The sequence below is a fragment of the Bubalus bubalis genome, chromosome 1 (genome assembly GCF_019923935.1).
Source record: "Bubalus bubalis isolate 160015118507 breed Murrah chromosome 1, NDDB_SH_1, whole genome shotgun sequence".
Lineage (NCBI taxonomy): Eukaryota > Metazoa > Chordata > Mammalia > Artiodactyla > Bovidae > Bubalus > Bubalus bubalis.
Genome location: NC_059157.1, coordinates 29,683,884 through 29,707,982, shown reverse-complemented (window position 1 = coordinate 29,707,982; position 24,099 = coordinate 29,683,884). Strand labels below are relative to the sequence as shown.

The window sequence follows — 24,099 nt, the reverse complement described above, 5'->3', positions numbered from 1 at the left end:
TAGTAATTTTTATTATCGTAAATTTCACGGGATGCTCTTCTGATTGAATTAGACCTAAATGGACTGTAAACAAATACAAATCTTCTAACAAGAATTGTCTGACTATGGGAAGACAGATACTGGTTCAACATTTTGAATTTGCAATTAGATATAAAGTAATCCTAATGTATGATTTGGTGGGGGAAAAAAAGAACTATATAGGAAGTGTCTGAACATGTTTAACCATTTGGTAGAGAAGTGAGTGTGAGCTAAGCTGTACCAAATTTGTGTATATAGAATATACTTTTTTCAGTGGTTTTTGGTGTCTATAGAATTCAGCTCTTATTCTCTAAATGACACCTATCTCTTCTGATAACAATTATGTTTTAAAAATCAAACAACATTCTCCTAATTGTTTTATATTAACAGTCTAGCCTCACTTACCGGGCGTCCAAACTCCAGTTCTGAAAAGAATTTATACCAGGGCTCATTTTCTAAATCTATGTCATCTGGATTTATGCGATCAGTCTGGAGCAGATGTGAAGGAAAAGGGAAGGAAAAGTCACACTGAGCTAAGTGAGGGCAACGCTGTGAGGCATGAAAAACACACACGTTCGCACATAAACATGCATCAACTTTCATCCAACAAATCTCAGCCAGAGAGAACAGAGGAGGTAAAGTAAAATGAGTCACTTTAGGATATGAAGGTTTAGCTTCGAGGATATCACTTAGGCCCTCGTTATTTTCTCTGCCATCATTTCTGGTTTTCTCCTTAGCTGGATGCATAAACTATGATAGACTCTCTGTGACAGTGAGGTTGAGCACTGATAGCCCAGCAAGGTATTAAAACAGGCTCAACTCCGTCCCCAGGTAGCTCTTCTGGGCGAGTGCCTCCATCGCCCCTGCCCTCAGGGGTGCCAGTGAGTGAGCCTGGCTTCTGCTCACAGCTGACTTGGGTGCAGGCACTTGGAGAGCCTCGGGGAGGGAAGGGTGGGGTACGTGGGAAGAGATACAATGTCGGGGGAGGAGTGAGCAGTGCTGGGAGATTGTTAGAGGCCCTGGACATGAGGAACCCGGAAGTCGCAGTGGGAGAGAAAAGGGCAGCAAGGTGGGGGGGTGACGGTGAGTAGCCAGCCTCTGATTATTTTCTCAGCTTCTGGGGAACAAGGGCTACACCTGAACTTCCCGGACGGACGGACGGCGTGAGTTAAAGAAGGAAGGAGCTCACCCGGATGGGGGAGAGAGCCGGGGCGCACGGGCTTGGTGCGGGGATACTGGTCCTGGGTGGAGGGGAGGGGCTACCAGTTACTTCTCCGCAGGGTGACATAGAAATAGGCTTCCGGCCAGGGTCCCTTGGAACAGGTGTCGGAGTGGTTGGGAGAAGGGGCTGCAAGAAAAAGGGGTGAAGGACAAACTGATTCATTAGATAGAGGTTCTTGGTGGGAGCCAACAGGACGCCAGCTAGCAGTGCGTCATGCCCTGCCTTAAGTCAGGCAGAAGAAAACGTTCCAGGAAAGTAAATGCCCCAGGGGCCCCCAGATAATTTAGGACTGATCCAGAACACTGAAGACAGTGTGGAGAGCCTTCACAAAGCGAAGAAAGGTCACATTTTATGATACCCCAAGTATCACCTACCTGTCCACCTTGAGCTAGAGACATGGATGTGGGTGGGGAGGGGTTTTTCATACGATCAGTCAAGGGTTGGGGAAAAGAGAAAATCCAACCCTGGTTAACATTCTAGAGAAAAACTAAAAAAAAATTTTTATAGTTGACTTTCACCTCTCCAGTGGTTTCTGAATGTCATATTTAAGGTACAAAAACTAGGACTGTTAATATAAGCAGGTTGAGAAAATAAATACAATTGCTTTGATAATAGAAAAAAAAAGAGCATTTACTTTACCCAGCAATATCCTTAATGCTTTTAAATAACACATGCCTGACCAGACTGATTCAGGCTACTTGATTTTACATTCAGAAGGGATGCTTAAAATACTATGTGTGGGTTACGACTTTTTTGAGAATTCACCGTTTAGTGGCTAAGTTGTGTCCGGCTCTTTTGTGACACCATGGACCGTAATCGGCCAGGATCCTCTCTGTCTGTGGGATTTTCCAGGCAACAGTGCTGCAGTGGGTTGGCATTTCCTGCTCCATTACATGACACTAATTAAATGTGGAGCAGCTGGACGGTAGTATTTTAAGGGGGGGGGAGGGGGTGGGGAAAGCTCCTGTTTTCTAAAAGCCATTCACCTGGGCCAGGAGAGGACATAGTCCAAGAGGTCTGTGATGTGCTCACCGCCTCAAAGTGGATCCTTATATTCTCTTCCAATCCCTAAAGTTCTCAAGAACCTGCACTGAGGAACTGCATGTCAGCTCCAGAAGAAATGCTCTACAACCTCTGAGGTACGCCATATTTGAACAGAAGCCACTGTTTGAGCCTAGCTTGTCCAAGTGTTTTGTTGGCCTGTTGCATTCCCAATAGTTTTGTTAATAACACACGGTCTGTATTTAATAAGCAATTATATCCAAAGTCTTTTAACAGATGTGCTTTTTATTTCAGTATTTTCTGAGATTGTGATAGTAGTTACAGGCAGTGATAGAAAAAGTCTGAGACATCATAACAGAAGAGTGAAAGGGCCTACAATACCCAAAATATGTGGTGAACAAAGTGATAAAGACCATGTAATAACCTTGTAACACATTTACGATGGGGTGCTAAGTGAGTCAAAACACACTATGATACTAGTTATGCGGTGTCACAAAGCTTGTGTCTGGACAAACACGGTGCTGAGACTTCTTTCTTTTCAAATATTGTTATCCTTTACTATTATAACATTATGGAAAACTCTGTATGATTACTATGAAAAATGCTGCAGATATCTTGAGATGTATTCTCCTTTTAGTAAGCATTATGTTTGGTTTACATTTCAGAAGTAATGGACAGAAAATATTCTGGTAACTAATTTACCATTTCCTTAATTAAAAAACCTGTTTCAATTTATTTCTGAGTCGATAGGGCAAAAGTAGTCATTGAGATTTTGATTGCACTAAAATATTATTTTTCTCCAATTATCATTTAGATTATAGCTGCAGCATGTAGGCATGTTGTGGAATAGTTTGGCTGGAGCTGATTTTTAGGGTAAATGATATTAGAATTTTCCAGTAATTTTGTTCTGTGTGTAAGAGGCCCAGTACTGGTTCCAGAGAAGAATAATCTTTAACTTTTTCAAATCTCGCTGTTTCTCATGCTACACCTTTAATAATATTGTTAATTCTTGATTTTATAATCTCTGTTTTCATGTACGATACTTTATTTTTGTTAAGGGGAGACAGAAGCTTCTCTTAAGAGAAAACATTTGTTTAAAAAACATTTTGAACAGTAGAGGGCAGCAAATTTACCAAACAAATAAGTATATTTTCCAGTGGTTACAACTTCACTCTGATTTCCACCTTAAAAGTATATATATATATAGCAAACAAATATACTAAGTTCTGACTTACAGAAATCTATTTCAATGATAGACTAGGGAAAAGGGAGAATACTGTTTACCATCCCGCATCCCACCTTAGAGCACCAACTTCCCATGACATAATTTTGTAGAATAAAACTTCAATTTACTGTTTCAATGGGCACATGCTAATAGAAATTAGAAGAGAACCTTGCCCCCTTGTCCACCGCCCGCCCAACAATGATCATTAGCAGTTATCCCTAACTTTGGGACGTAACGAAAGGCACAGGCTTGAGCAGAGCCTGCCAGGTAAAGAAATGCTAAGTGGCAGAACTGGAATTTTCTCTTTGCTGAGGTTGACCTTTTGAATCCCTTTAGTCAGGCAAGAATTAAATGTATTATGTAGCAACCTAGAGTCACCCTAAGGCACACAGGGGCCTCATGGAAGTCAGTGATACACATTCGGATGGTCAGCCCACAGACAGACAGACATACTCATGATCCCACAAAACAACACTTTCCATGAGTGAATCAAGTGTTTTCAATTGTTCAACACAAATGTTAACCCTCAGAACTATTTAGGAAGCACAACCATGCTCATACAAGACAACAGAAGAGCAGCGATACTGCTGCACCTCTTTCTACCCTCCTTGGGTCTCGTCTCATTGTGAAAAACGCAGCACACCTGTGCTCACAGTGAACGCTGGGTCATCAGCGCACGAGGAAGGTGTGTAAGAAAAACCGAAAACTGTGCATCACATACGATTCTTATTTAAAGGTAACCTATTTTTCAAGGTTTGTTTTCTACAGTTGCATTGTGCTGCTTTTCAGATTATAAAAATTCTCCTGTTCTCAGTATTCTTATTGCAGGCATGGGGTTTCTATTTGCAGTTCTGAACAAAAAGAAATTGCCACTGTCATTTGGTTCTTTATAACTTAGGCTTATTAGATTTTTAAGCTTTAATGATATTGGCTACTATGTTTTATATTTACTGAGATTCCACAGTAAATGCTCTACACATTGTTAGGACAATTTTTTATGGTTTAAACCAACAGATGAAACTCTCGATTTTTATAGCTTAAGCTTCTAGTGACAATCTTCACTGCTAAAGAAGTTTAACTTCACTGAGGATTTACATTGCATTTCAACTCTGCACTGTATTTTCAGTGATTGTTTGCTCACTTTATCATGTGTGGGTTTAGTTATCGTAGAGAAAGATTACATCTCCACGTTATTTTCTATTTTCAAGCATAAAGGTGTTCTGCTGCTGCTGCTGCTGCTAAGTCACTTCAGTCGTGTCCGACTCTGTGCGACCCCATAGACGGCAGCCCACCAGGCTCCGCTGTCCCTGGGATTCTCCAGGCAAGAACACTGGAGTGGGTTGCCATTTCCTTCTCCAATGCATGAAAGTGAAAAGTGACAGTGAAGTCGCTCAGTCGCGACTCCATGGACTGCAGCCTACCAGGCTCCTCCGTCCATGGGATTTTCCAGGCAAGAGTACTGGAGTGGGAAAGGTGTTCTAAACCAGTGCTTAATTGAATTTAACGTGATTCACCTGTAAATATATCCAAGCCAGAGAGGATGTAGGATTTTTATCAATATAATCGCAGGAGAGAGTTTATATAATTGTCTCGTGGAATAAATTGTGGTTCGAGACAGTTTAAGATAAATTCCTGGTGATTGCAGAGTACTTTTCTAGATCAAACATTAGGGCCGTTTAATCGTCATTCCTGAATTTATAGTCAGTTGAGAATGCAGGCACTTCCAAAAAACTGTATTCATTTTTACTTTCCTATTAAAGAATATGAATATACATTCTATTGATTTCTAAGGAAGAGGAGGATCCCTTTGGCCAGGGTCTGGGGGAGGACTTCTGTTCAGATAGCACTGTCTCCTCTCCCCACTTCGTGTGCCAGGGAATCAGGAAACCACAGTTACTAACAACAGTGTGTGGGACCCCTCATGTGTGCTTTGACGGAGACCGGGGGTGCCTTTCATCCCTAGAAACATACAGACTTCACAGATAAGCAACAGAACAAGGATTCCATCCCACCAACTTGACCATTAACTCCAAGGGTAAAACCTATCCCCATTCCCTTATTATTAATTCACTGTGTGTTCACTGAGCACCTACCCTGTGCCAGGCATTGCTCTAGGTGCTAGGGATTCAACTGGTGCACCAGAAATGGTCTATGCCTTCAAGAAGCTTAAAGTCTAATGAGGGACACAGACAAGTCAGCAGGCTGTTACAATTCAGGGTGGTGAGGGGCAGTGCAGCATGCTTTAGGAGGGCTCCTTACAGCAGGGGAGGCAGGCATCTGGTGTCTAGAAGTTAGGGTGGTGCCCTGGGGGAAGTGAGCCAGGCTGAGCAGGAGATATGGGACTTTCCATGGGAGGAAAGAGGTGGTGGAGAGAACATTCCTGGCCAAGGGGCAGCTGGATAGAGGTTCAGGGAGGAGGGCATGCAGAGCTCTCTGTGGAGCTGCAATGTGGTGAGACAGAAAGGGCAGGGAGATACTCGGGGCTGCAGAGGTCAGTGGAGCCAGACCACGAGGTTTTTAGTGTATTATGTTAAGGAACTTGGTTTTGCTCTAAGGACCCTTGAGAGCCAGGATAAAGTTTTGAGCAGGAGGCTTTCTAAGGTTGTCATAGCTATGGTGTGGAGATGAGATTGGAGAATTAGGGAAATGAGTTAGTGGCTGACATTCTAATCCAGGTGTGGACAGCGGTGGGCCAGATGGACAGAGAAGGGCAGTGGCCCTTCTCCCAGGAGGCAGGACTTTGAGATGATTGGGGAGAGGGGAATCCAAGATGACACTTGGGAAGAGTGGGCAGACAATGGCATCATCTCGGAATTCAAAAGAGAAGCAGAGAGTACCCTAGCTGTGGTGTATACTTTACAGAAATTAAAGATGAAAAGAGCAAAGGAATGCTCACAAACTGTCTTGGAGTAGACATGAGAGTGCTAAACCTCGAAGCTTACCTGCTGCCCACTTGCTGTCCTATCCCTCTTATTTAGCAAACCTGCTCCCTATCCTCTCTCTCGTGTGTCTATGACAGTCTCAAATCTTATGTAAACTCTATCAAAATATCAAGACATAGCCAATCTCTGCAACCATGCCCTGCGGCACCCCCCCTTTTTTTTTTCTGGTTTAGAGAGGCAATTGGAATGGATTCAGGGTTGATGAAAAGAAGAAGATACTAGACTAGCTGAGCCCTATAATAAAAAGCTTGGCCAAAATGATACAGATGACTGGCTGAGATCATCTTGCATAAGGCTGGTCCTCAGCAAAATTGTTTAGGAGGCATAAACATTTTGGTTCTTTCTGTTTCTTCATGAGATATCCATTCTCACTTTCCCCCAAGTTTCTAGGTTCCTTTCACTGCCCTTTTCCTGTGGCAGCAGAGAGCTATCAATATCCGAATCTTCAACCACACCCGCCCTCCAGATCTTTCCATTCCTTTTAGAACTAGTTCAGTATACTAGGTATATTGGTTTTGTGTCTTAACTACAATACTCAGGGCCCAGGTTGCTGGTCAAATAAATCCAGGACACTAATTTATTATAAATGAACAAATTAACTTATACTATAAAATAATTAAATAATCAAAGCATCTAATTAAGGTGATAATGACTACTAGCTAAATGTGTTTGCAGTTTGGCATTGTGCAGGTGATGAAATGCACCAGGTATGAGTCTGCCTGGGCTCAGCTCCCAGGTGCAGTGCTAACCAGCCACGGGAAGCTGGGCAAGGTTGCTTAACAAGTGTTCAGTCTCTCTACCTGTAAAATGGGAATTCCATACATTTACTTCATAGAATTGCTGGGATCATTATATGGTAATAAGGCATGAATTACAAGGCCTGACATCTTAAGTAAGTGCTCAGTAAGGAGCTACAACTATTGCTACTGCTTTTGTCATTGCTGTTTTTAAACTTGGAGTCTTCAAGGCATTAACCCAAAGACATGACTAAAGGGACATTTCATTCACAATGACAGGGCCTGTGAATAAGCTGTTGAGGGGGGCAAATTCATTCTGCGTGTCTCCGTTTTAACCACACTGGAGATGGTCTACTTCTTACAAATGTGGGTCTACTCTGCATATTGGTTAAACAGACTCCAGGTTCCTTGAGGTAAGGACTATGTCTTGCTCATTGCCATGTCCCCTGCACCTAATCCAATGTCTGGCACATAGGTGGTGCTTCATAAATTTTGTTGCATGAGTAAATACTAGAAATATCCTGATGGACAGCTTCCAAAATCAATCCTGTTTCCTGACACCAAAGCTGCAAAAGCATTCCGGGACAGTAACAACCCCCATCATCCTAAGGGTCTTAGACGTTGTTAGAATGATCATTAATGTTTTGGTAACTACATTTAACTCTGAGACTCATATTGCATGATGATTTTGATCTTTTCCATTTTATGCAATGGTGAATTCATGGTTCTCATCCTAAAAATTTCAAAGACCATGATATTAGTTCTCATTCTAAAAATTTCAAAGATCATGATATTATATCATATAACTTAGTGAATGAGTTACATGTTTGCAGTGGAATCTGCAATTCAGTGGTGTTCTTTTTTTTTTTTCTTTCAGTTTTTCTGGTAAAGTCCTGTTTCTCTAAAAGATACAAGTTAATTTGAAGAAAAGCAAAGAAGGTTTAGAAAAATATCCTGTATGAATTATGTGATTATAAGGTTTTGGAACATGTTTCTCAAGAATATAACCATAAATACAGGGTTTGAAAACTAAATCAAGGACACTCATATTGGGTGTGGTGCACAACAGTTTCTAATCAAATTTCAGGGCTGACCTTATATATAATGATGTGGCTTCCTGGGTACTCTTAAAGACACTAACAAAGAAAACTATTTTCTGTTCACTGACACCTAACATTCTTTCAAGACAAGGACAAGAGTAAACTGCACAACTGTTTCTCTAGAAGCAGGTTTTGATAGAAATGACACAGAGGAATTTCAGAATTTCAAAGAGATCCTGAAGGCATTGGTCAAAGAGGGAAAGCAGAGGACTCAGAAAGGAGGTTTAGGGGAATTAAGAGGGCCAAGGAAGAGCCTGTTTGTTAAACTGCACTTTGAGGAGACATGCGGTTATTTTCAACTTTATAGATCTTTTCCTTTGCAGATAATTAAAACATATAATTGGAAAAAATGCTGCAAAGTTAAATATAATCTTGATCCATTAGATTGACAATCAGTCAGGAGACTTGAGGCTTGGTAACCTGAGAGAGATTTAATAAGAATCAATTAAAACAATTTTTATAAAAATGGGCATTTGGAAAATTTCCCTTGAAGTCAAAGAAATATTAAGAAACCAATAATGGAAACGAAGGGATGGAACTGCTTGATCCCTTTGTATCAGAGAGGTCCAAGAATGATTGTTCTCACTGGCAATGTAGATGGGCAATTTAGTGCAGCATTTGAGTGTTCTTTTACTTTAAAAAAAAAATTAAATTCAGGATCATGATTAGGCATAATTATAGTTCCATGCCAATGAGTCCTATATTTGGTGGGTAGGGACAGTATAATAGTGAGTGCATCTTTGATTCTGAGATAAGATGCACAAGTCATGATGTACAACAAGCATGATTTTTTAATAATGCCAACTAAATAAATTACCTTGGTGATAAAAATTGCTAAACAATATGAAGTTCAGGTTTATTTGGGAACCCAGGAAGCCTAGAGAACTGGCATTCTGTTTAATGACAAGTGCTTACTGGTCTCTCATGCTGCAGAATGGAGGACTTCCCAGGTTCATATTCAAAAATACTCCTCGGCTCAGAACGAAATTTCCTTGTGTCTACTTTTCTGTCTGGAGGATCCCAGTCATGCCTAGAAATCAACAACAAGTTACATATTAAAATCATTCTGTATGCTTAAAGCCATGGATAAAACCACTGAATATCTGTTTTCAAAGTTAATTATGATATAGACTTTTTAAAAGTGTCTCAGGATAAAATGTTACGCTGAAAAAAAAAAGCACATTTATGTTCTGTTTTACATAAATGATTTAAAGAAAGCCATTTCTTTGTTTTCATGTTGTATGTTCCTCTGTTTTTTTTTCATACAAGGATGTGCCTCCTGTTGGTTAAGTAAGTCACACGAGGGGTCTGTGCAATAGATATGCAGACAGTGATGTGCTAGTGAACCCCGGGGTCACAAATGGCAGCTGTGTATGTTTGTGTTTAGAGTAAGTGGCGGCTACCCGCCATTAAGTCCTGTGAGTTTATCCCATCACTCTGTGACCTGGCATCCTTGATCTGAAGTGACAGGGAGTAATGTACACATCGTGTTTGATCTTGTTTATCTTGCAAATGGCATCGTAGTTTGTCTGCAAAAAGTGCAAAAGTTTCACTTGGGTTGCTGTCCATAGGAGCAAATTGTGTGACAGGCTAGACCCTCCATGGTTTTACCCTTGAGAAACCAGAGCCTGGCATCTATTCTGTGCATAGGAGACCTTGGAGTCAGCTCTTTTTCCTGAACTAACATCCTTCAAGAGGCAGTCAAAGAGGGACTTTGAAAGCAAAACTCTTCTAGGTAGCTGAGGCTGAAGAAGGCTTCCTTTGGGAGGATCACTTTTGAGGAAGAAGAATTTTCTGCCTATAGATGGGGGCGGTTCTGGCCCATGGAACAGGATGAAATTCTGACTCTGTGCGAGGTTGGAGACACTCATATTCTGCAAGACAGGAGAGCTAGGGGAAAGCAGGTCCTGGCTTTCTAGTAAATTGATGAGCACTATTTGGCAGAGAAGAAAGCATTCTAGAAAATGTTAAGGGATTACCATGTTTCTTAAGGAAAGATTAATTTTTACTAGACATATAGGACAAATAATACATTTAAGTCTGAGTTAATCTTGGTTCTTTATGGTAGAGATACTGTTTTGTGTCTAGACTATTATTTCTCAAATTTAAGATATCATACCTGTAAACATACAATAATCATGAAGAGATGGCATTAAAGTAGAATCTCTTCACATATAATGTATGTCTTGTCTTTGTGCTGTCTTGTAACCTATTTGATCGTCAATTACTCTTCATGGTACAGCAGGGTGTTGAATATAATTTCTGGAATGGGTCAGTTAGATGGATGCTTAATAACCACATTAATACTAAATAATCCTTACATTTTTATTTATTATTGCTAGTATGGAATGAGCTGTGACTTTATTCAGAGCCAAGTGTGAGTCTGGCTTGGACATACTAGCTGCATGAGTTGAGCAACTTACTTTGATTTTTGAAACTACAGTTTTTTTCCTCTCTAAAATAGGTTTAAAATAGAGCATGTCTCATTGGGTTGTGTTCAGAATTAAGTGATATTATACAGGAAAAGTACTTAGATGAGTGCTCGTAGTGAGGTCTCAATGAAGATTACCTATAAGTAGGGCTATTAGTCATCATCCTAATAAAAATGGCACAATAAAAGTGTGTTTATAAATTTTTATTTTTGTTTGAATAGTTTCTATAAATGTATTTCAGTGGGGAAATTAAAATTAGTGTGTGGAAATGAGTCATAGGTGGACACCTGTTAATTGATGCCTTACTTATGAATAACCTTTTCTGTACTTTTGGATATCAGAGGGGAAATTTTAAATCATTAATAGTCCTAACAGTTTGAGGAACCTGAAATTTAACTGCATAGTCTCTGACCTGCTATGCCAAAGGGAGCGGGTGTCCATTATTTCTGTTTGGCATATGCATTTATTGATCAAAGAGTGGAGATGGCGCTCAGTTACTTCAAGTCTAACTAAGGTGACTAGGATATTATGAGGCAAGTGTTTGCTGCACTCTTGATAGAGGTGGTCACCATGGCACCTTTACTGATTAATAAGATGACACGTATAAGGTTATACACAAACTATCTCGTAAGGTAAGCACCGATTCTTCTGCTGAATGCCGTGTGGAATTAGTTTTATCCTAAACTCACTGTTGGGCACTTTGAGGGGGAAAGCCTTACTTTTCTGTTGAAGACCGATCTCTTGCTCGAAATGGTGGAACCGGAGGAGGAATGGGCGGGGGAGGGACGGGGGACGAAGCATCCTTAAACGCATTGGTGCCGTTGTCGGAGTGGCTCTTGGAGAGCGGTCTGTAGGTCTGGGTCTTGGCAGCAGGATGTGACTGAGTACTGTAGGGCGAGTTGTATAGGCCTGTTGGGAAGCACAGCACGGCAGAACAAGAAAAGAACAGAGACAAGTAACGCTTTTAAAGTGCATTACACTATTTGTAATAAATAAAAATCTTTTATTTATTTACAAAATATCCCATGATTTTACCAATATTATTATCGGTAAACATACTCATAATGCATGCATTGAATGCTATGCTCTTGATTGATTAATATTATTAATCATTATTAATTAATTAATGTACTGTAGGCACAAGCATTGGTTACAGTGAATCTTCATCAATTATTATGGAATTGGTAATAATTCAGACTGGTACTAGAAACAGACTTACAGATACTTAGCAAATTTGCTCCTGGATAATGTAAACTAATAACATGTTTCCAATTATCTTCTGTTACTTTAGAAGCTTTGATTTGTATATAGTAATTGACATGTTAATTACAATCATATAAAATATTGAGCAAGTTATCTACATGCTGTGCAAGGCATAAGGAAACTTAACCTTCAATAAGCTCATAGTACGTCTCTGGAAAAGAGACATGATTAGAATTATGATTGAAAATAATTGGTAACATATGATAAAGGCCACATGCAGAAACTTATATTAGGAATTAAGATTTTAGAAGATGGTTGATAGTTGGAGAAGATATAAAAAACTGAGGGCAGTAGAGTGAGCCCTGAAGGATCGGTTTGGGCTGGTAGGGGAAGAGGTTGTGGAGATAGCAGAGGAAAAAAAGAGGCAGAAAGTGCAAAGCATAGAACAGCACCATGCAAGGTTAGTAAAAGGGGAAGAGACTGACTAGAGTTGCTTTGTCTACGGATTAAATGGTAAAGCTCTCTAAAGGGCTCTGTGAGTTGATAGGTAACTGCTGTTCAATTTGTTAATTATTCATGGATGCAAATCTCAGTATGAAAAATAATTATACAAATTCTGAATTTCCTGCCACCTCAGTCTTTTGAGCTATTACTAATTTCACTCCTCTGCTTCTCTTGGAAGCCCATGCACATTGGCTATGCCAAATAAGATACAGTCTCTACACTTTGTTTTGCCTCAGTTCCACAGTTAGACTTCAACTGTAGTGCTTTTTAAGAACAAAACAACAGACCCAAAATGGAGTCACTCATGCTAAGCCCCACGTCATGAAACCGAGACTTAACTTAGTTACAGTTTTGACTTTCCCAGAAACAGAGTCTTTAACCAGTCCATCAGAAATTGCCTGGTCAACATGCGTTAGACACTCAGCCTGACAGACCTCTACCCTCCCCTCAAGGAGAGTGACCTTCTAGCAACGTGCTGGCTTTTCTCCTTGGTATGACTTCCTTGTTCCTGCTTCCCTCTGCCTATTTTAATTCTTTCCTTGCATTCAGCTCCTAGGAGGTCCTTTCTGTCTGCTAGATTGAATGCCACCTGATTCATGAATTGTCGTATAAAGTCAATAAGATCTGTGAAATTTTCTCAATTGGGTTTTGCATTTTAACAGGCTAAACCCAAGAGGGGAGTTGGGAGTACCTGTGACCAGGATATAAAAGTTGAGGGACTCTTAGGCGGCCGCCTGCTATCATCTAGAGGAGTGAGGGCTGAAAGCCAGATTCTTGCAGCTTGTTGAGCTTGTTCTGCTTGTATTTTTTTTTTTTCCCTCTATTTGTCCTTGGACGCTAGTAGCAAAATCCTCAACAGTTAAAAAGGCCCAAGTGCTGGCCTTCAAGTGTCACAGAGAGGGCAACCTCATCTAGTTCAGGGGCCAGGCTGACCCAGAGGACCCTGAGAGGAGGCCGCAGCTGCCAAAGGGGATGTAGGCCCCCAAGCCTGCTATAAGAAGGGAATACAGACACAGTGCTGTAGTCCTGAGCCCGGAACTGGCAAGTGACCGGAGGCCCTGTGCAGGATCCCCCGATGTGATATTTAGAAGACAGCTGTAATCAGAAACATTTTTTAGGGGCCCCTCATTCTAGCCTGCAGCCATTCCCAAGACACCAGCTCACAGAAACACTAGTGGAAACGCCCGGGGCTGAAGCCATTCCATCATGACCACCGGCAACTCTGAGTCAGAAGAGTGGTCTGGCAAACTGGGATTTTTAAAAAGCTTTCTATGAATGGTTGCATTTGGAGCAAAAGCATGGACAGGGTCACAAAATACTTTGCTTGACTTGTTTTATCATGAAGTGTAATCCGAAAGATCTGACGCAATTTTAAGGATTCTTTACTGATAAAAGGAGACCTTAATCTTACTTTGTACCCCCATTACAGTAGGTTCTTCCCTGCTGTCCTTCATATTTTGGTTAAACATTCCTGAAGCCGAGAATAAACTAACAGTGGGGAGGAAGCAGATAAAATAGTATTAGTTCTCATTTGCATGAGAAAAGACCCACATTTTTTTGTTACACATGCTGAGAAAAGAAAGAGAGAGAGACACACACAAAAGCATCTTCCTAATTGTAGAAACTGAAATCGTGCACTCAGAGTGGTTAAAAAAAAGTGGGAAGTTCTTCCACGCATGGCAAGGCACAGTGTATTCATGGCAAGCAAGGAAACCAGCCTACCTGCATTATATGTATAAGGAGTATTATACATGTCTGTGTCATCATCTAGAAAACGAAACATAAATATTATGGTAATACAGATTCGGTCACCACATCCTATCGAGATGGCAGAACTTCAGGGAAACAACAGATCTGTTAGAAAGCTAACATGGTTTGCCTAGTTCATAATACCAGTTTAAAATGTTCAAATATTACATTTTGGTTTGTTTTGCTGGGCCTCTGCAAATTGACTTCTCTGGGCTGTAACAGCTTCGCTCTGCTGCCCACTTCACAGCATATGGACGTCAGTCCCTCTCCCCTCTTTCCACCTGTTCTGGGTCATGAATTTCCTTTAGTAAGTGCTTTAAAGATCTCTTATCAACTTGGTGAGACCCAGCTATGGCCCACTGTCTTGACACAGGGTGGATCTGTGTGGACAGAGGAATCATGAGTCTGTTTAAGCAGACAATAGCCAGGCTTGTTTATCCTGTGATCAGGGAAGGATGAATGGATAAGGCCAGAGCCTCTGGTACTCCTCGAGGGTCATCTTCTAAGAGGCTTTCTGGCAGCTCACGGGTGAAGAAGAAGCACAGGTGTCTGGGAATTGAGGGGTGATCTAAGAATAAGGGCTTCCCTGGTGGCTCAGACGGTAAGGAATCTGCTTGCAATGCAGGAGACCCCAGGTTTGATCCCTGGGTCGGGAAGATCCTCTGGAGAAGAAAATGGTAACCCACTCCAGTATTCTTGCCTGGAGAATTCCATAGACAGAGGAACATGGCAGGCTACAGTCAATGGGGTCACAAAGAATCGGACAGGACTGAGTGACTAACACTTAACACTAAGAGTAAGGAGGAGTGTTGAAAAGAAGGGAGGGCCATGAAGTTTGCTAGAGTCTTGACATTTTGTGTGAAACAAAACTGCACAGAAGAGTACTTATTCTTCCACCCGCAAGGACCTGATCAGAAAACAGAACTACATACCCGGCTTGTGTACCATGTGGATTTGCTTAAACATGGTCTTGTACCAGTCCTTCGGTCTGTCAACTGTCTGTAAAAGAAAATGTCCCAAAGTTACAAAACTGGTCACAAATAGACGTTGTTCCGCTTTCTATATTTTATCCTTTTTCATAGCAGATTCTGTTCTGTAATACAATTTTCTCTTTATTATTTCATGATGACAATATCACATTACTGACCAGGGGATTTTTGTAGAAACTAACACCTGTGGCTGGTGATTTGTTATGTAAGTAAATATTGAAACACTCAGGTCAATACTGTTTGGGTAACAAAAGATGTATTAATACATCTCTGGTCAATAAGCTGATATCACTAGACAGCATATTAAAAAGCAGAGACATTACTTTGCCAACAAAGGTCCGTCTAGTCAAGGCTATGGTTTTTCCAGTGGTCATGTATGGATATGAGAGTTGGACTATAAAGAAAGCTGAGTGCAGAAGAATTGATGCTTTTGAACTGTGGTGTTGGATAAGACTCTTGAGAGTCCCTTGGACTGCAAGGAGATCCAACCATTTCATCCTAAAGGAGATCAGTCCTGGGTGTTCATTGGAAGACTGATGTTGAAGCTGAAACTCCAATATTTTGGCCACCTGATGCAAAGAGCTGACTCACTGGAAAAGACCCTGATGCTGGGAAAGATTGAGGGCAGGAGAAGAAGGGGACGACAGAGGATGAGATGGCTGGATGGCATCACTGACTCAATGGACATGGGTTTGGGTGGACTCCGGGAGTTGGTGATGGACAGGGAGGCCTGGCGTGCTGCGGTTCATGGGGTCTCAAAGAGTCGGACACGACTGAGCAACTGAACTGAACTGACCCACAGTTTGTAAACATATTACCCCTTGTTTGAGTTTAGGATGAGCTGGAATATTATATGCTATGGTTTTTTTCCAGATCACAGTTGTGCCCAGCCCTGGGTAGTTGATATTTCCACAAGCTTATTTATATAAAATTAGCTAAACTGAGCAAATTCTGAGAGACAGTGAAGGACAGGGAAGCCTGGTGTGCTGCAGTTCATGGGGTTACAAAGAGTTGGACCCAACTTAGTGACTGAACAACAACAAGTTGAATCAAAGCTATAGTTTTGTAATTATAGTTTGTAGTTATAGTTTTTTGTTTCACTACTTTTGGTGATAATTATCATTATCCATAAAAACTTGTTAGTATACTATTCAATACATTATTTTTAAAATTAACTGGGCAATATTTTGGATGCAAACTATTCTGATCATTGGCTTAGAATTAGAGAAATAAAAATTTGATATTTACTAGTCTAAGTTAATAAAATACTGAATATAGTAAATAATTTAGTGTCCTGGAGCAAGTCCAAAAATTTAGCTATTGCTTCAAAACTCCTTTAACATAATAATAAAATGTTGGCAGTATTTGCTGTGCTAAACTGTAAGTTCCTTAAAAGCAGAAGCTTCTTATCCACTCTGCTTTTGACATAATGTAAACAGTAGGCTACAGTGGAAAGCTGAGATTAATGTCAGATCAACCTAGATTCAATTCTTGGTTCCTTTAATTACTGTTTAATATTTCCCAGCAATGTGAATTTGGGCAAGTGAGGTAACCTTTTAGAGCCTCAGTTTTCTCTAAGAGGAAATAATTATATCCACATCATAGAATTGTTATGGAAAATGAAAGAGACAGTGTATGCAAAAAGATCTAAAACAGTGGCTAGAATATAAGAAATGTTCCATAAGCCATAATAGTAGAAAATCTCAAATATTTACAGAATAAAAGAATGGATGACCTAGGTTTTTGGATGGAAGTCTGCCTAATAGTATACCTGTAAATGGGTGCATATGCCTTATAATCATAATCAAGATTTTGCTTGGCAAGCTGTTCACCTCAGCTCTTCCAAGGTTATTCCGGTAAGAAACATGACTGTTCTGTCTATAGTAACTAAATATACCATTTTTTTAGATGGTTCTCTTCATATAAAATATTCTGTAGGACAGCCATAAAAGTAATCATGTGTTTGTTACACTGAGCTTTGGTGTACATTTTGTATCCTGATTTTTCTCTCCAGTGTGGACATTGTGTTTTTCTTCTGGAAACTGAGAGTTTGTCCTATATCTAAATTTCTTTTGCTAAGAATATCTGATTCTGATAATCACGACAAATAGAGTACCATCAAGGGCTACCTGACTTTGTAGGAAATCACTTCTTCATTCATTTTAGGCTCTTTTTACAGTGGAAATATTGGGTGGACTTATACTCAAATGGTGGGAGCTGGTGGGGGAGGAAGTGACAAAGCAAAGTCTAGCTGTTATTTGCTGGTTTAAACAAAGTAGCTGAACTTGTATTTTTAAGGGACATTTAGTTTCATAAAAGATGGATTTCTGTTTTTTTTTTTTTTTATTAAGCTTTGATTCCTCTGTAGTCTTTAGCAATAAAAAATAAGAAATAACACTGTATAAACATGTTTCCCAGCCATACCTGAACACCACCAATGGCAACGGGGAAGCTGAATAAGTGAGTTATATCACTGTATATGGCAAGGTATCCTGACAGATGGGATTTTTTTTTTCCCTTCACTTGCTAGAGGGCACATATCAGGCAGGATCTTCGTTGTACCATCTGCTAGCTTTATATGGTGAGCACTGAGATACCAGGAAATGCCCAAGTTGGTTGACAAAGAGGAATATGAACCTGGTAAATGGGAACACTTAACCTCTCCATCTCTTTCTCAAAGAAGTCCTCTAAGCATTTAAAGTTCCTTTTATATATGTCCTCATGTAGGTTGTTACAGCAAATGGTGAGATTAAGTAAACAGAAGTCTACTTGAATTTGAGAAAGTAGTGTCTTATGTGTTCTTCAAAATGGTTTTGCATGGATAGTAGCTATTAGTAAATCACTCTTTGGTTGTTTTCTCTAACTTGGCTGAATAAACCTGAAAATTTACATTCCTGTAGTTTACAAAACATCAGAATTCTACATTGATTTATCAGGCAGAGATTTCCAAAAAGGGAAAAGACACTTATTTTCTACCCACCAGTGTTCATTGTTCTAATCTGTTTTTGCCCCTTTCCAGCTTTGAAAAGGCTCTACCGGTGTTATATTTGAGGTAGAAGAAAAGAATCTTGTATTTCACTTAACTAGTTGGCCTTAATTACACAGTCTCGTGGGAGCTGGACCCCAGCGGGTTTTGTTGTTGTCGTTAAGGATGGCAGTAAAAGACTGGCATAGACGTCCCAGGTCACATGAGAGAGGGCAGTCTGGGGAGCTGCTCTCCTTCCTGCAAATAGCTCAAAGATGCGTTTGTTTAACTCTTGGCTTTCTAGAGTTTCTAGGTGACTTTACAAAATTCTGTGTCCTTGGTCTATGGAAATCGAGAGAGACAATGTATATAAAGGGACCTAACACAACACCTTGGAGAAGGCAATGGCAACCCACTCCAGTGTTCTTGCCTGGAGAATCCCAGGGATGGGGGTGCCTGGTGGGCTGCTGTCTATGGGGTCGCACAGAGTCGGACACGACTGAAGCAACTTAGCAGCAGCAGCAGCAGCACACCTAGAATATGTCTAAATTGAGCCTACAGTCTAAACTGTCTAACTGAGACCGTGAGACTATAAAATGGTACACTGGCACAGCACTGCCTTTGGTGTGCACCCTGAGCGGAAAGCCCATGTGAAGTAATGTAAGTCAGATAATCATTGCTTTCTATGCGGATGAGAACGGAAAACAGCCTTGGAGATTCTTGGCCTGCTGTGGCTCCGAGATGGCCTGACTCCACATTTATAAACACAGCTATACTTGGGGATGTGCTGTGCGGGGCTGACAAATAAGAAATGTGAATGAGTCTTCAGACCTGTACCTTTTTTGTAAACTTTGAAACGTCTACAGAGGAGCCTGGCTGTACATAAAAATGCTGGTTCCTTATAAGGAACTTCTGAGTTGCTTATATTTTATTTTCTGTTTTTTAGAAGGGACGCTTGCATTGAATGTCTAGTATATGCATTTGTTTATGCATATCTAAACATGCTTTTCATTTGGCAGTAGATAAAACACAATATAAAATTTTTAATATTTTTTGACTTTTCATTAACCATCTCTAACATCTCGGTTTTTTCCTTTTAAAATGTGAAAAGCAAGGCCTTGTTATTTAAGAAAATTATATCTAATGGATAAAAACAGTTCTAACTTTGCAGTGTACTGACTTAAAAACACACCTAGAGGTCTCAGATAAAATAAGAGAGTCTATATAACTGTGCAGAATCAGGAATCTCTAATTTGTGTAACTATTATGTTTCAAGGGTCAATTTAACAAAACCAGTGACACTGTACCTGTCTGACACTGTATCCCTACTCTGTTAGGGAAAAAAAAATTCTAATTAAAGTATTTGGGGTCAGAAACCTTAAAAAAGAAATATACAAGGAAGCGCCACCACCAGAAACATGCAGTCACTGTAAGATTAAAAGTGTTAGTCCGATCCCAAACTTTTCCTGTCACTTAAATATGACAACCATTGGTGCCAACATAGATTTTTTTTTTAGGTCTTTATAATTAGCCACATTCAACATTCCCAGAATCTCATGAGTCTAAAGCCCTAGCAATGACTCTACAGACTTACCTTCCGGCTTCCCTTTCTAATACAGATGCTTGGAATAATCAGTTTTTAACTCTTCTCTCAGATCGTGGGATCCATTTAAGAAATGCAAATTCAAGGAGAGAAGAACCTCACCCACCCCCACTCTCTCGTTCGTTTTGAGCAGATTCCAATTGCCCCCGATCTCTTTTTCTGATCTAATGCCCCGTCTTTTCCTCTCTGCACTCTCGTCTTTGGCCCGGCAGGCAGGTTTGCATTCCAAACCAGTAGCCCTCCGCAACCTCCCAGCCAGGTATGCGGACTCCGTGCATGCAGTTGGCGCTGCGGTCCCTCCCCGCCCCCCAGTTTCACCTGCAGAGGTGCTGCGGCTCTCATCCTGGCGCCCGGTCTTCTTCCCCGCAGGCTAGCACAAACCTCCTCTCCAAGTGGACTAGCTCAGCAAGCAGCTGCCTGCCCGAGCGCGGCCTCTGCCGCTGCTGAACTTTGCCAGAAGGGGCTGCCCTGACGCACTGAGCAATGGTCTGGCAGAGTTTACAGACTGGAGGAAAAAAAAAAAAACCCAACCCAAACACTTCCACTGATCGCCCCGGAGAGCTCTCGGCAGGCACAGCCGACGAGGGACACTCAAATGTGATGTGTATTTTCCTCGGACAGCTTTTCCTTTCTCTGACATGAACTCCCTTCCCTCCAATCATCAGGCTTCTCAACTCCCAATCCAGGGCTCCCAATCTCCTGGCGGTAAGGCACATCCATCTCCAGACACAAATCACTGGCTTATTTGCTGTGCACGTGGGAATTCAGTGCAGCCAAAGAATTCACATTTAATTCTCCCTTCTCTCTTCTCTCTCTGTTGCCTTAACACTCCTTGGTAAAAGGTGAAGGCAAACAAAGCTTACTTCTATCATCTCACAGAATCACAATTTTCGTGCTTTTTAAATTGAAATAGAGAAACAGATTGGGCCATTATCTTCAATGGACAGTTCCTTTTCTCTGCTGCACACAGCATAATATTCATGAGAACTCAGATGGCACAGAGGGCAATCCTCATTATATAAGAGTGTAGGAATGCCCAAAGCCACCGACAATCCATCCTTTGTGGAGATTTGCACAGCCCCGGAGCAAAGCGGGCCCTGGCATTTCCTACCGTTCTGATTGCTGTGGGGATTCCGGATTCATCCACCGGCCCGATCCCTGGGTAGTGGGGCGCCTTGATGACTGTCACTCTCTTTTCCTCCTCGGAGGACCTGTACAGTGGTATTGAGCTGCCCACGCTGCCGTCCAGAGACTGAGCATGCTGGGGGTACGCCTCCGAGGAATCTGCAGAGAAGATGTGAAATATAGTTGATGGACAGGGAATCAGAGTAATGAAGCCTCATATTCATGCCTACTATAATACAGTATATTATAATTATGTGTAATTACATAGTTATATGTGATTAATTATGCATAAATATGTAATACTATGTGCTTCCCTGGTGGCTCAGACAGTAAAGAACCTGCCTGTAATGCAGGAGGCCCAGGTTTGATCCCTGGGTAGGGAAAATCCCCTGAAGAAGAGAATGGCAACCCACTACACTATTCTTGCCTGGAAAATCCTGTGGATAGAGGAGCCTGGTGGGCTACAGTCCATGGGCTTGCAAAGAGTCAGCATGACTGAGTGAATAACACACATGTAATACTACATTTATAAATAAATATAGAGTGTATTTGCATCAGTATATCTTTTAGCTCATTTATCTTAAATTTGAGTCACTCATTGTTAACATGTAGGCATATATTGAACCAGGCTCCTCTGTCCATGAGGATTCTTCAGGCAAGAATACTGGAGTAGGTTGCCATGCATTCCTCCGGGGAATCTTCCAAACCCAGGGATCGAACCCAGATCTCCTGCTTCGCAGGCAGATTCTTTACCATCTGAGCCACCAGGGAAGCCCAGGAATTCTGGAGTGGGTACCCTATCCCTTCTCCAGGGGATCTTCCTGACCCAGGAATAGAACTGAGGTCTCCTGCATTGCAGGCAATTCTTTACCAGCTGAGCTGCCAGGGAAGCCCCATATTATATCTATAAATAAACACAGAGTGTATTTCCATCACTATTTCTTTTAACTCCTTTATCTTAAATTTGAGCCACTCTTTGTTAACATGTAGGTATATACTGTTTGGACCTCTGAAAACAAGATCTTCATCATTCAGTGACAGGGGTTAAGGGAAGAATAGTATTTGTTGAAAGACCATGTGGCCACCACTGTGTTAAGAAAGTGCTTTTGAGATTTTCCTGGTGGGTCCAGTGATGACGACTTCCTAATCACATCAGGAAATCTTCACATCCAAACATATACTTGGATGTTAAGGCATATGGGTAAAGAAATGATCATAAGCTATTAGTATTAATTTTTATCTAAGACTCTATGATGGCCATAATAGCTTTGCTTTTACTTTAAAGAAGCAAAAACCATGACTTCTCACCCCTGGGATGGGAAGTTGCCATAAGCATACAGTTTGGCTGAAATTTATCACATTCTTATTTTCAAGCCATCTTTGTTAACTTTTGGTGTACTTTTGTAAGAAACAAAGAGGACATAGGTGTATTATATATTCCACTTATAGTATATGGGTATTTATAATTATCATTTATTTAGTACAATTGATGATACGACTTTCTGTTTTTCTACAGTAAATTTCAAAATTTTGCTGACCAAGTATGACTCTCAGCCATGGTTTGCGAGGTCTGTTACTCATGTAACTTGGGTCTTTTTTTTTTTTTTTATGTGGATAAGGAAGTCTTTATGTCAGGGTAGCAGTCATTGATTACATATAAGTATAGATATAGATATAGCAGATCTAAAAAAAATCTAAAAAGATACAACTGTGTTTTGTAGCAGAACTTCATAAGATATTTTAAAAATTTGACTCATCATTATAAGGATAAATAAAGATAAGACCTCTTCAGACTAAAATCCATTGTAACATTTATAACTTCTATTCTCTGATTATGTTTTAGTTTGCAACAGAAAGGCTTTTTCAGTCCATTTCAATTCATGATGAAGGATAAATAAGGCTAAGAATAAAACTGCTTTATGTGCTATTGTATATAAAAGTAATATATTTCCCAAGCAACTCCAAATTAAGATGCAAAGTGATATTTGACTCTGATTTTCCATTTAATTATGGAAAGGATTTGAGTGGACACCACAATGCTAGTATTTCTATCAAATATTTTTTGAGCACTGAGTATGTGCAAAGTCCCAGGCTAAATGGTGTTCTGTTCAGTTCAGTTCAGTTCAGTCACTCAGTCGTGTCCGACTCTTTGCAACCCCATGAATCTCAGCACACCAGGCCTCCCTGTCCATCACCATCTCCTGGAGTTCACTCAAACTCACGTCCATAGAGTTGGTGATGCCATCCAGCCATCTCATCCTCTGTCGTACCCTTCTCCTCCTGCCCCCAATCCCTCCCAGCATCAGAGTCTTTTCCAATGAGTCAACTCTTTGCATGAGGTGGTCAAAGTACTGGAGTTTCAGCTTTAGCATCATTCCTTCCAAAGAAATCCCAGGGCTGATCTCCTTTAGAATGGACTGGTTGGATCTCCTTGCAGTCCCAGGGACTCTCAAGAGTCTTCTCCAACACCACAGTTCAAAAGCATTAATTCTTTGGTGCTCAGCTTTCTTCACAGTCCAACTCTTGCATCCATACATGACCACTGGATAAACCATAGCCTTGACTAGACGGACCTTTGTTGGCAAAGTAATGTCTCTGCTTTTGAATATGCTATCTAGGTTGGTCATAACTTTTCTTCCAAGGAGTAATCACCTTTTAATTTCATGGCTTCAATCACCATCGGTGTTAACTCTGTCTTAATATGTGATTCCTAAGATTCTATGAACTAATAGCTTACATAATACAAGTTAGCCTTTTATTTTATTGTGCTCTTATATGGTTCACTAACTCTCATTTTCAGTCTTTTTGTCCTCAACTTTATAAAGTTCCTTTAGGGCAGAATAGTTCCTCTAGGCAGAATTTGTTCAATATTTAATCTACAGAATTTCTTTCTGGGTAGTATAGTTTATATGTATAATCGACCCATTGATATGTTCTAATATAAAAATCTGTCCATTCTCAAGTATTTATATATTTTATTTGTTGGAGTGGGAGGGACAAAACTGTGTTCATTAAGAGAGACAAAGAGGAGAGTCTAATTTTGATAATAATTATTTGGAAAAATATTATGGCAAGAGTAATTTATAGAATTTTACTATAGATGTGCGCTCATGCATATCTCCATAAAGAATCTAAATATAACAGACTCCTATTATAATACTACACCACAGATTGCTTATATAAGGGCAGTGTTTTGGCACAAAGACATTCTACTTTCTTATACTCTAAAAGGACATCATTATAAGATTCACAGATGATCCCAGGAGCAGCCTTAGAGAAGGAG

General features: G+C 40.5%; 1 protein-coding gene across 36 annotated transcripts in view; it reads right to left on the bottom strand.

The window, feature by feature from the left end:
* SORBS2 (sorbin and SH3 domain containing 2) overlaps positions 1–24,099 on the bottom strand; it is a 211,340-nt gene that overhangs the window by 52,567 nt on the left and 134,674 nt on the right. For 11 of the 36 annotated variants that reach the window (XM_044938352.1, XM_044938336.1, XM_044938346.1 and 8 more), the window contains 7 exons: positions 20,803–20,975; positions 15,067–15,133; positions 14,108–14,152; positions 11,398–11,587; positions 9,162–9,276; positions 1,208–1,366; positions 424–507 (listed from right to left, as the gene is read on the bottom strand). In XM_044938352.1, the coding sequence (XP_044794287.1) occupies positions 424–507; positions 1,208–1,366; positions 9,162–9,276; positions 11,398–11,587; positions 14,108–14,152; positions 15,067–15,133; positions 20,803–20,975 (833 nt within the window). Of the gene's footprint in view, positions 1–423; positions 508–1,207; positions 1,367–9,161; positions 9,277–11,397; positions 11,588–14,107; positions 14,153–15,066; positions 15,134–20,009; positions 20,753–20,802; positions 20,976–24,099 lie in introns of those variants that run through there. The other 25 variants (XM_044938350.1, XM_025280019.2, XM_044938359.1 and 22 more) reach the window with 10 other exon arrangements.